Raw genomic sequence first — 12,305 nt, forward strand, 5'->3', positions numbered from 1 at the left:
AAACATATTTCACATTGCACGATTTGGAGTCGCAGACAGGTCCAGATATTTAACATTCTAGATATCTCGCTGACATCGCCGATGCGTCGGCGCTTCTTTCAGATCGCTTCTTTGATAGTTCATACATTGCGTTCGTCACTCATGGGAGCTAGCTCCGGTTTGTCAACGATTTCAGACTTTTGCCGGCGATCTCCACAAAACTGTCAGCGAGCGAAAAGCTGGCTTAAAATCATGTAGTGTAAACTCGGCATAAGCAACCAAATTGGCCCGGTTGCTAGGGAGGGTAGAGTCACATGGGGTAACCTCCACGTGGTCGCTATAATGTAGTTCTCACTCTCATGGGGTGCATGGTGAGATGTGCGTAGATGCTGCGGAGAATAGCGTGAAGCCTGCTCATGCACTATATCTCCGTGGTAATGCACCCACGTGATAAAATGCGCGGATTGACGGTCTCAGAGGCAATTTAGATTCATCCTCCGCCACCCGGATTGAGGCGAGTCACTACGCCACCATGAGGACTTAGAACGCATTGGGAATTGGGCATTCCAAATCGGGGAGAAAAGCGGAGGAACGAAAAAAAAAATCAGTTCGCTTATGGAGAGATTTTTACTCCCAGAACGAAAATATTGCATTCTATCATGAATAAGTTTCTGGTATATTAGATACAGGCCTACTTAGTTTTAAGGACTGGTACAAGGATAGTTGAACATCTTAGGGTGCAATGTGTCATTCAAAGCAAACATTCACATACATATGCGTCTCTGAATATCGTATACCTCCAGTAGATGAGAATTCCCACCAGCACCAACAAACACAGGATGGTTAGCGTGGACACCACAGCCAGAGGAACAACTGTCCTTTTCTCTCTCTCCATTCCTCCAACCATCCCAACACGAGACTCTGGGCTGCTGTTACTCGCCTCTGATGAAGGAAATAGAAACACCACTTTTTTGTCCTCACTGGTTCATTTCAAATTGTCCTGCTGTGACAAAATAATTTTAAAAGTTCAAATATTACATGTTGTCTCTCAATTAATATCATTTTAATTGAGATCATAAAAGCTTAATGCATAGTAGAGATAAAAGAATTTCCAAAATACTGTTTAAAATAGTCTAGCTTGTCACACCACAGGATATGTCAACTTAGTAAATTTTGAATCTGCAATCGGATGGAAGTGATTCAGGTTGACCAAAATCTATGCATGTAATTTCACAGGCTTTACTTCAATTAAAACCAAGAGATCGCCAATATTTTCCCAGCTCAAGCTTGCAAATTTACGATAACCATTTTAGTAAGTCAACTTCCTTTGAAATTATTAGTAATTACATGGTGGATTCATTTTTCTCCTTCTCCAAATGTTTGACCATGTGCGACTGTTACCTGCATTCTGGTCTTTCTGTGACTGTCTGACAGTGAGGTCAGGAATCGTGAGCTGTATGTGAATATCATCACTCTGAGGAGTCACCGTCTCTCCTCCTGAGCCAATGTCCGACTCAGAAGACCAAGTCACCCATGAGAGGAAAACTGGGTTCTCTGGCTGTTTGGTGGTGGTAGACTCTCTCTCGCTCTCAAAGTAGAAGGTTGAGGACAATCCCTCACTGTTCTCTTCTTCAGTTTTACTGCTGCTGCTCACAAGTGTGTATGAAGTTTCATTTTGGTTCTTGGGAGCTGAACGGGTTTGGTGGAGCTCCCACTCTTGGTCTAGCTCCTCCAAGAAGATAGCGGACCCCGAACCGCTGTCTTCTCCCTGGCCGCCTGAAGAGACTAGCTGAGCAGAGGCCTCTTCTGAAAAGAAGGTTGGGTACCGGGTGGAGGATATATAGAGTTCTGTGGCATCATGAGCTGTCGATACCCTTTGATTATCAAGCGTTGTGGCTGTAACAGACACGTCTAGAGAGTTAGACTAAAACTCTCCACTAAAGAACTGTTTTGGGCGGAGAAGAGCGGTGATTGGAAGACAGGTAACATCTTAATGAACCAACTGACTCTGAATGCAGTGTTAAAGAAGTGGTTCACCCAAAAATGAAAATCCTGTCATGATTTACTAGGAATGGGAATCGTTAGGAATTGAATGATTCTGGACAATTCCTGTACCTTGACCGGTTCCTTAATCGTTCCATTAATGATTCTTTAAGTCATTTTTAGGAAGAAATTTAAAACTTTTAATTAACATAAGTAACAGTATTACAGTAAAATACAGTAATAATTCTTGGTTGATTTTGAGTTGGACAGTACACAAATTAATGACTTGTGGTTCAGTAAGTTATTCATTCACAAAAAAGAACCAGCTGATTTAAATAGTTCATTCAGAGATGAGGCTGCACTGGTCGCGCTACATCTTTCATGCTGTAGATTCAAAAGAACCGGCTCATAAGAGTCATTCATTTGGGAATCGTTCCACACAGGTCATGCAGTATGTTTTGCACTGAAGATTCAAAAGAACCAGCTCATAAGAGTCAGTCATTTGGGAATTGTACTACACTGGTCTTGCAGTATGTTTTGCACTGAAGATTCAAAAGAACCAGCTCATAAGAGTCATTCATTTGGGAATCGTACCACACAGGTCATGCAGTATGTTTTGCACTGTAGATTCAAAAGAACCGGCTCATAAGAGTCATTCATTGGGGAATCACATTACACTGGTCCTGCTGTATGTTTTGCGCATAGATTTAAAAGAACGGACTCATAAGAGTCATTCATTTGGGAATCGTATCACACAGGTCATGCAGTATGTTTTCCACTGAAGATTTCAAAAGAACCGGCTCATAAGAATCATACGTTTGTGAATCGTACTACACTGGACGTGCATCATGTTTTGCACTGACGATTCAAAAGAAGTGGCTCGTAAGAATAATTAGTTTGGGAATTGTACTACACTGGTCGTGCTGTAGATTTTGCGCTGTAGATTTAAATGACTCTGCGACCAGAGTCATTTGTTTTGGAATCTGACTACATTGGTCACAATGTGTGTTTTGCACTGAAGATTCAAAAGAATAGGCTCATAAGAGTCATTCATTTGGGAATCATACTACACTAGTCACAGAGTATGTTTTGCAGTGTAGATTCAATAGAACCAGTCGAGTTGAAACCGAAAGTCATGAAAATCATTCAGTTCCAGTTTTTTTTATTAAATGGAACCAGTACTGAATAAGAACCGGTGGTTGAACCCCAACCCTAATTTTGTCTCACTCTCATGTTGTTCTAAACCAGTTTGCTGCTATTTTGTTAATTGAACACAAAAGGAGAGTTCTGAAGCAGCTCTTGTCCATACAACAACACATCATTGTAACCACACCAGTCATATTTAATATGAGGGCTTTACTTGACTGGGACAATTTTAAATGGTGCTTTTTTTTTGCAGTTTCTTCAGCTTTTTGAACTGTTGTTTGGAAAATAGTTGTGAAGACTCTTCAAAATTCTCCTTTTGTGTTCCACAGAAGAAAATAAATAACAGCATACAGCTTTGGGAAAACATGAGGGTGAGTAAATAATGACAGACTTTTTTGTTTTTGGGTGACTTATTACTTGAATTATTTATATTTATTTCGCAATACCTAAAGCAACCTCCAGGGGGAGGTTGAAAGAAGGAAAAGCGTGAAAGCACAGTTGGAGCAAGACGAACCACCACCATCCTGACCTGTTCCACATCTCAAGAGTCAACCAGCCAGCCAACCAGGAAGAAAAAGTCCAGTAGGTGCATTACAAATATGGTGGATGCATGAAAAGTGAAATAATCAGAGAGTTTGCAGCACTTTGCTGTGCAAGACAGTGAGGAGCAATGAGGCTCAGAGTTTTGACATGGACAATTCCACCACCATCTGCGTGTATGTCTAACAGTGTGTCTAATAAAGCCTGATTACTCTACAAAGAAGGAATCACCAAATTACCCAGGTACTACTATTAGCTTGACTGCTAGTTACTAATTTTCATAACTACTGTAGTATGTCAGTGACTTTTCTATAAGCCACCACTTAGCAAAAACTTTTCATTAACCCAACACCAAAGGCACCATGAGCAACTGAGATGACAGTGTTAAGATGGTGTCAGATCTTACCATTAAACAGGGGTTGAGTGGTTTGAGAAATGATCTTAATTGAAGTAGAAATAGATGATCCTGTGGTTGCATTAGTACTAGAAGGTTCAGTTACAGCTGGTGTGGAGATGCTGGACTTTGTTTGATGTTCTGGGGAAGTATTTGAAGATACTGAGGATTTAGCAGTGGTCTTCTCGTCCATCTGAGGATCACGGGGAGGGGTCATGGTTGTGGTTTTCTCCTGGTCCTGTGCACCAACACCTGGCATTGTTCTGAGATTGAGAAGATCTTGGGCTGGTGTGGCTTGTGTGGTTCTGGAGTTGAGGACGTCATCATAGTAGACATCTGTGACTACCATGTTGCTGTGAGGAAAACGGGTGCTTTCCTCTGGAATAAGCATGTTTAGAGGCCTTTTGGTGTCATTTCCTATCTTGTTTTGGTCAGGTGACCATGACAATGAAGACTCCTCTGTAATTTTTCGTCTGAATGCAGCAGTGGTTGTTCTGACAATAGGGAACAGGAACCCTGGTTGGTCAGTTGCCGTGGTGACAGAGATGGAACTCCCAGAGGAGGAGGAATCGCGGATGAGGGTTCGACCGGGCGGAAATTTTGTAGTCTTTGTTCCTCTGCTCTTAGGGAACGCAGGTTCAGACGTTACCTGAAAAGAGATTGTCAATTTCAGGTCAACATTTTCACATAAATGCAGAATAATTTCATAGCTCACAAATAAATGTTCAAATTACAATGAAAAAAGTCACCTCAATGTATTCATTGGATTCGGTTGTATCACCAAAAGGATCATGCTCATTTGCTGCAGGGTCAAAAGAAATACCGGTGAATGACTTCACAGATTAATATTAATACACTACAATAATAAGGTGAATGTCAGGAAGACATGTCCAGGTCATGTTGCACCCTTAAATAATAGAAAAAATTACAAAAAGTATAACCATGATAATTACTAACACTGTACTTAAAAATGTACATTGCAATAATAACTAATATGTCAATAAATCATATATCATAATTTTTTTATTTATTATTTTTTGCACAACAATAATCAGAATGAGAATTTTTCACTGTAAATGTGCTTACTGGTAGTGTCAAAAAATGTCCCTAACTGTAATGAAAAATAATGCAACCTTCTTAATGATCCTAAACATTTTCTAAATGCAATATATCATGTCCTCTAGTTTTCTTTTGATTTTGGGATGAAATATGACACGGACATTTCTTGAAAGTTAAATGTTAGTAAAGGAATGTTGAGTTGAACCAGTATTACCAGGGTCTTCGAGAGGCATGTCTACTATAACCTGGTCGCTCATTTTCCCGTTCAGGCCATTGGTGCACAGCGCCACCACCTGGACAACATAGCTACTGTTTGCCAGCACATTGTGGATAATGGCCCCCTGTAAAAAATAAAGACAAAACAATACCATAACACCCGTTTCTCCAATCCTTACATATGTAACCCTGAACTATTTGTTCTTTTTTTTTTTTTTTCAATTAAAATAGCTCTCTCTATGTCCCCATTTCAATCAACACAGTAATATTAATCATGGCTGAAATGGAAAGTCTCAACAAATGGCTCACCACATCCTGGTCTCCATCTGTTAGGTACTGTTGTTTGGGTGGGTCTTTGCCCTGGAGTCTTTGGTAGGTGACAGAGTATCTTTCAATGGTAGTTTCAAAGACAACCCTCGGCCTCTCCCATGTCACCACAATGCCAGTGTAGTTCTGAGAGTCTGCCTGCACGTTCTGCGGTTCTGAGCTGCACACTAAACACAAGTTTGAAATCACGGACTTAGAACAAAAAGTAAGCAAATTCAGCTACTGTCATGTTTCCCTCCATTTTTGGTGGGGAATAAGACCTTGAATCTGAAAAGTAAGGCTTATGGTAAAGCAATAAGTATGAGAGGACATGCTTTATTTACAGGGAGTCGGTAGAGGGCCTGAGAGAATATTACATAATTTGAAAACATCACAGTTCATGCTTTTATTCAAATAAGGAGCCATAACATCAGTTAAATAGCAATAACTTATGAAATTGCTTCTAAATCAGCTCTGTTTGAAGTGGAACTGCTGCATTAGTTTTCCTGGAAAACACCAAAGTGGGGTTACCTAGCAACGCACCCTTACAGCAGGGTTTTTAAAAAGCGAAACGCATGTGTGCCCACAGTCACAAGATGAGCAGTAATAGAAAACCTACCTCTCACTCATCTCTTATCATTATTTTATAAATATCATGGGAGCGTCCTTGTTTCTGAGTGTTTAGGCTGCTGAGTGTGTGTGAGTGTGTGTGTGTGTGTGTGTAGAATGCATACTGGGAGCAGGGACTTCTTCTGTGCCTGTGTATGAAGAGAATACTTGTCCCATGAACTGCTGCTGCTGTTCTCTGTAGTTATTCTGCAGGTAATCAGTCAACATCACATAGCCGGCCTGCTGTATGGTCATCACATCACAGAACACCTCCAGCTACACACACACACACACACACACACACACGCACACACGCACACACGCACACACACGTGCACACAAAACGATTGATGAGACAGACAATTGAGATAAATGCTTGCTTACAGTTTCTGTACAGTAAAATACATTTTTTAATAAAAAATCTGATTAGATTACATATTTATATTCCACTTCACAATATATATTAAACATCCATATCAATATTCAGTATATGATATAAATATAATTTGTTTTAGTATTGTAATTTTTTTTATTTAAAAATATAATATAAAAAATGATATATAAATATTAAAATAAAATAAAAAATTAAAACAAAAACAACAGTACATAAAAATATTATAAACAAATGAATTAAAAAAAAAATCTAATTTATCAACAAAAAAAGATAAAAAATAGAAATGAAAAGAAATAAAAAATTAAATAAGGGATAATGTACATCCCAGTCATGGAGGCAAAATAAAACAAATTCTAATAATGACCTTCTGAATCTGATTAGATACACTTTTTATATTCAACAATCATATTTTTGTTGAAGAGTATCAATTAAAATGGAATATTCATTTAATAAACAATATAAATGATTAAATACAAACATATATACATTATATACATGCACACACATACAGTATATAAAATTAATACAATTTAATATGTAAAAAAATAACTATAAAATATTTTATGTTGTAAAAATAAATAATCTAAAATATATTATGAATTATAATAAATACATTAGTGAATTCTTAATAATAATAATAATTATTATTATTATTATTATTATTATTATTAAGAAAACACTAATAGTATTTACAAAAATACATACATTTAAAAAAATCTCATAAATACATGATATATACATGATATACCTGCAAAGATAATTAAATAAGGGATGATGTACAGTCAGCCAGTCATTATGGCAAAATACACAATTTGTCTGATAATGACCAGCTGAATGTACATTATCCATATCTTCTACATTATCTTATTACACAACTACTTATCAAATAAATACATACAGTAAATACATGCACATGATATACTGTTTTAAGTTGACATTATTATGTGAAAAGTAGAAGACCATAGCATAGAGTAATAAGAGAAACATGAAAAGCACAGATATGTAGGAAATTAGATGCCTGGGACAACGGTTAATTATACAACTAAGCAGTCATTATACAAACACATTTTTAAGTATTTCAGAGGGCCATCTAATAAAAAACACATTATAAATATATGAAGACACTAAATCTGAACTAGCTTGCACAACAAAGTATTACTAACAATAGAATTATGATAAGAGCCTGAAAAACTTCATATATGTGAATTTAAGCTAATTTCGATCGGTAACAAGATCAGACGAGACACTGAACCAGCACTAAAGATTCATCAGCTTTACTTCAGTGTGCCTTGATTCCTCCACATCAAATTTTCATGCTTGAGAAACAGACTGAGCTTAAAGTGGATCAGGCTTGAGGAAAACAATGAAAAACAACACAGCAGCCTAAAAAAAGACAGAAAACCTCCTTGTATCTTTAAAGTGAGCTTTAAAGTGCAGCTGGATAAAGGGGCAAAGTTGTGTCCCGGGCACCGAGGGCTTATCTCTGACCCACACGTCAGGCTGTGGCTAACTGAAATATTAATGCTCCTGTATTTGCTAGAGAACTGCTTAAAGCAGCTGTCATGGCTGTACTCAACACTGTTCATTTTTTAGGAGTGGGGTTTCTTGCACTGAGAGAGCTGAGCTGCACTGCAAGGCTCAACAATAAGGATATTTCTGCTGCCGCAGTCAGTTTAGATTTGTACTTGCTATGCCAATATTTTCACATGCCCCTACAGAAATAATTCCAATTTCTATGTGTGCAAAATATAATTTCCACTAAAGGAGTGTGATTTTTGCTCCTCTAGACGACATTGACAGAAGAGATATGTTGAGCATGTTCTGACCTGGGTTTCTGAGATGGCCACTGTGTTTTTAAACACAATCCACTCCACATTCTCCAAGCAGGGTGGTGCGGTGAGCGAGCCGTTGTACATGAAGTATTTATCTCTGGATTGTGGAAGCAGACCCAGCAGAGAGAACGGTTCCAGCGGGCTACTTTTACCTTCATGCCAAAAAGAGGCATGTTCACGTGTTATTGCAAATACTGCATAACACAGAGATGAATTGGAAATACAGAAAAGCTTTGTGGATGACATGTGGATAAAGATTTACCAAATCGTCTCACACGGTTTACTCCTTCAATAATGGCTGCATAGTCCTGGTTGTCTTCAGTGCTGTCCTAAAGAATAGACCAAAATACAAGGACATCATAATGGAAGTAAAATGGGCTGTGAATGGCGTTTCATATTGACTAGTACCTGGTTCAATACAAGTTAAGCTCAATCAACAGCATTTGTAGAATAATGTTCTACAAATGAGGAGTGGTGGTGGTGTAGTGGCTAAAGCACAGGGCTGTTAATCAGATGGTCGCTGGTTCTAACCCCACGGCCACCACCATTGTGTCCTTGAGCAAGACACTTAACTCCAGGTTGCTCCGGGGGGATTGTCCCTGTAATAAGTGCACTGTAAGTCGCTCTGGATAAAAGCGTCTGCCAAATGCATAAATGTAAATGTAAATGCATAAATAATGTTGATTACCGCAGAAAATTATTTTTGACTCGCCACTCTATATATATACATATATATATATATATATATATATATATATATATAACATCACAGTTACAGTAAAGCACTGCCAATGGAAGTGAATGGGGCCAATCCACTAACATTGAAATACACATGGTTTCCAAAGTATAGCCACAAGACGTAAACATTATGATTGTAGTGTGATACATTCACATACAGGGTTTACCAATGTTGCGTTGTCATGGCAACAAAGTTACAACATTGGATATAACAAACAAAAGGCTACACTTTAGGGCTGCAACTAATGATCATTTTGATAATCGATTAATCTAAGGATTACTAGAACGATTATTCGACTATTCTGCAATTATTGCAACGATTAATCATTAGATCTTAACTTAAAAGGTTGCATTAAACATGCTTACTAACAATAAAGAGGACAAAATCATCTTTTAAAAATACCTCTAAATGACATTCACTGAATTAAAGGGAAAAAAAGGGAATTCAACTTTATTAAAAGTTTAATTCAGTAAAGAAATTCACTGCAATTAAAAACAAATCCATCTTTAACTCACAAAAAAACAAACTCCCTCTTATTAATAAATCTACATATTGCCAATTTTCTTCATGATAAAAAATGCACAGTGACATATATTATGATTCAATAAATCGCGAGCAATCACGTTATAGTCTAGCTGCATTAAGCGTGTGAGCTCGAGGGACAAGCGTCTCGTGACAGAGTGTGCATCAGCCGGATGCAGTTTCAATCCCCTTTAGACCAGGACATTCGTGCTACTCATAGAAGAGGCGATGACCGCACAGAAAAATGCCAGTTTCAGAGTTTGTAGTTATTTACATGATCTGCTTCTGTATTATTTGAACTTTAATAAAGCTATAACAAATTAAATATATCTGCTTTTAAGATGTAACACCGGGGTGTTTCCTGTAAAGATCTCCGACTCTTATTCCTTCTTTTGCTTCTATATTTACTATAGATGGAGTGGTGATGGCGTAGTGGACTAAAGCACATAACTGGTAATCAGAAGGTTGCTGGTTCTATCCCCACAGCCACCACCATTGTATCCTTGAGCAAGACACTTAATCTTGTCACTTATTATTATTTTTTTTTTTTTTTGTATAATTCCCTCATACTTTGTGATCTACATCACCTGAAGCTGTTTGGAAAGTTTAGATATTAATGTGATCTCATGTTACGCTAAATGAGATCAAACTATTATTTGACAATGAAAATTTGACGAAAATGTTTTATTGTGAATGTATCGGAACGCACTTCAATTCTACCGGTTAATTTGGATTTTGACCAATGAATTAATTGAAACACGAAAAAAATGTAACCAAAAATATTTCTAAATTCAAATTACATTTCAAATTAAATGCAAATATAATAAGAATTACGATAATAAAAAAATATATAACTAAAAAAAATATCCAAACATTTTATCCTCTTCAAATTCTTTCATCAGCATCTTTTGCAGTGACTTAAAAATCACTCAACAACAACAGATGGAAAAATACAGATACAAATTAGATCATAAATACAATTGTAAATATAAACATAATAATATTAATTGAAAAATAAACCATGACCTATAGATAAATCTCATGCATTTTTGTTTCATAAAACAGTTACAACAGTGATTGTCAGAAACAGATTTTCATGTTCCGCTATATTTTCAGCGTTTGGACATTAACTTTATTACCACCTGCTGGTGAAATCTTCAAACTGCAAATGTAGAAACTGAATTTAGTTGCACTGAAAACAGACCTGCTTTTGAAACATCTTAGCGCAATGATCTATTTGTCAGGAAAATAACAAACTGCGCTTTGTGCCACTTCATTAACAAAATACACCCACAGATGGCACAAAACACTCCCACATGTGTCCACTTGTACTTTGCGCTTGCAAAAAAAAAATTGCACTTAGAATTTGCACGCTCAAGAAAATCAGATAATACGCAGTGCACGGTCGTTGCGCGTAGCACTGCGCCTTGCGCACTCATGAAAACAGAGCCCTAAGCCACAAATGCTGTTGATTGAGCTAAACTTGTAATGAGCACCGAATTCCATTAAGGTCATCATGATAGACGGGTTTCTGATATGCATCATGGTGACTTAATGTAACATTTGAATATACATATATAAGAACGGGTGTGTTTGTGTGTTATATGTCGATCGCTGGATGTAAACCTTACCTCAAAGAGGACAGCTAGAGCAATAATCTTTCCTCCTTGACTTATGGCCTCATCTATGGATTCAAACTCCTCTTCATCAAAACAATAGATCTGCATCTGTGAGAAAGAGACAATTAAATAAATTCCACCTTTTTTATTATAATTGCCACAATACTCCTTGAAAACAACACAACTCAAAATCGTTTACGTTCATAATAAATGGCTCTTGCTAATTGTGGATTATTCATCTTTGTACTTTTCCTTTCTGTTGATGTAACCAAGGCCAATCAGGCGGGAAAAATTTATATTAACCAGTAACATCACAGCCTGACTTTTCACAATCCAAAATTCTGATTAATAAAATCAGGTTCCGTACTACATTTTTCCTGTGTCTCACTTCTAGATGTGTCAAATTAGAGAAGTTATATGTGTTTCAAATGCATTTCATGTTGTCTTTAAAGCTAACGACCTTAAAGGGATAGCTCACCCAAAAATCTCATTTATTACAAATGAAGATTTTTAGAAAAAATCTTAGCTCTGATGGTCCATTTAATGCATGTGAATGGTGATTAAAAATTTGAAGCTCCAAAAAGCACATAAAAGCAGCATAAAATTAATCCATATGACTGCCGTGGTTAATTCCATTTCTTCCGAAGCCATATGGTAGGTATGGATAAGTAAAAACAGATCAAAATTTAAGTCTTTTTTTACAAAATTCAACTCCCTGCCCAGTAGGTGGCGATATGCATGAAGAATGTGCAATTAAAAATGAACATTTATAGTAAAAAAAGTACATACGTTTTGATCCATTTCTCACCCACACCAATCATATCACTTCAGAGGACATGGATTTAACCACTGGAGTCTTATGGATTACTTTTATGCTGCCTTTATATGCTTTTGGAGCTTCAAAGTTTTCACTTGCATTGTATGGACCTACAGAGCTGAGATATCCTTCTTAAAATCTTAATTTGTG

At 37.1% G+C, this 12,305-nt stretch overlaps 1 protein-coding gene across 2 annotated transcripts in view; it reads right to left on the reverse strand.

The window, feature by feature from the left end:
• Window positions 1-12,305, reverse strand: part of LOC127639227 (receptor-type tyrosine-protein phosphatase zeta-like) — a 45,831-nt gene that overhangs the window by 9,998 nt on the left and 23,528 nt on the right. For both annotated transcript variants that reach the window (XM_052121140.1, XM_052121139.1), the window contains exons 5-13: window positions 11,351-11,446; window positions 8,721-8,787; window positions 8,453-8,610; window positions 6,358-6,508; window positions 5,627-5,811; window positions 5,316-5,442; window positions 4,792-4,844; window positions 4,055-4,691; window positions 777-921 (exon numbers count right to left, since the gene is read on the reverse strand). In XM_052121140.1, coding sequence (XP_051977100.1) covers window positions 777-921; window positions 4,055-4,691; window positions 4,792-4,844; window positions 5,316-5,442; window positions 5,627-5,811; window positions 6,358-6,508; window positions 8,453-8,610; window positions 8,721-8,787; window positions 11,351-11,446 — 1,619 coding nt within the window. The remainder of the gene's footprint in view (window positions 1-776; window positions 922-4,054; window positions 4,692-4,791; window positions 4,845-5,315; window positions 5,443-5,626; window positions 5,812-6,357; window positions 6,509-8,452; window positions 8,611-8,720; window positions 8,788-11,350; window positions 11,447-12,305) is intronic.

This window comes from Xyrauchen texanus, chromosome 47, assembly GCF_025860055.1.
Source record: "Xyrauchen texanus isolate HMW12.3.18 chromosome 47, RBS_HiC_50CHRs, whole genome shotgun sequence".
Classification (NCBI taxonomy): Eukaryota; Metazoa; Chordata; class Actinopteri; order Cypriniformes; family Catostomidae; genus Xyrauchen; species Xyrauchen texanus.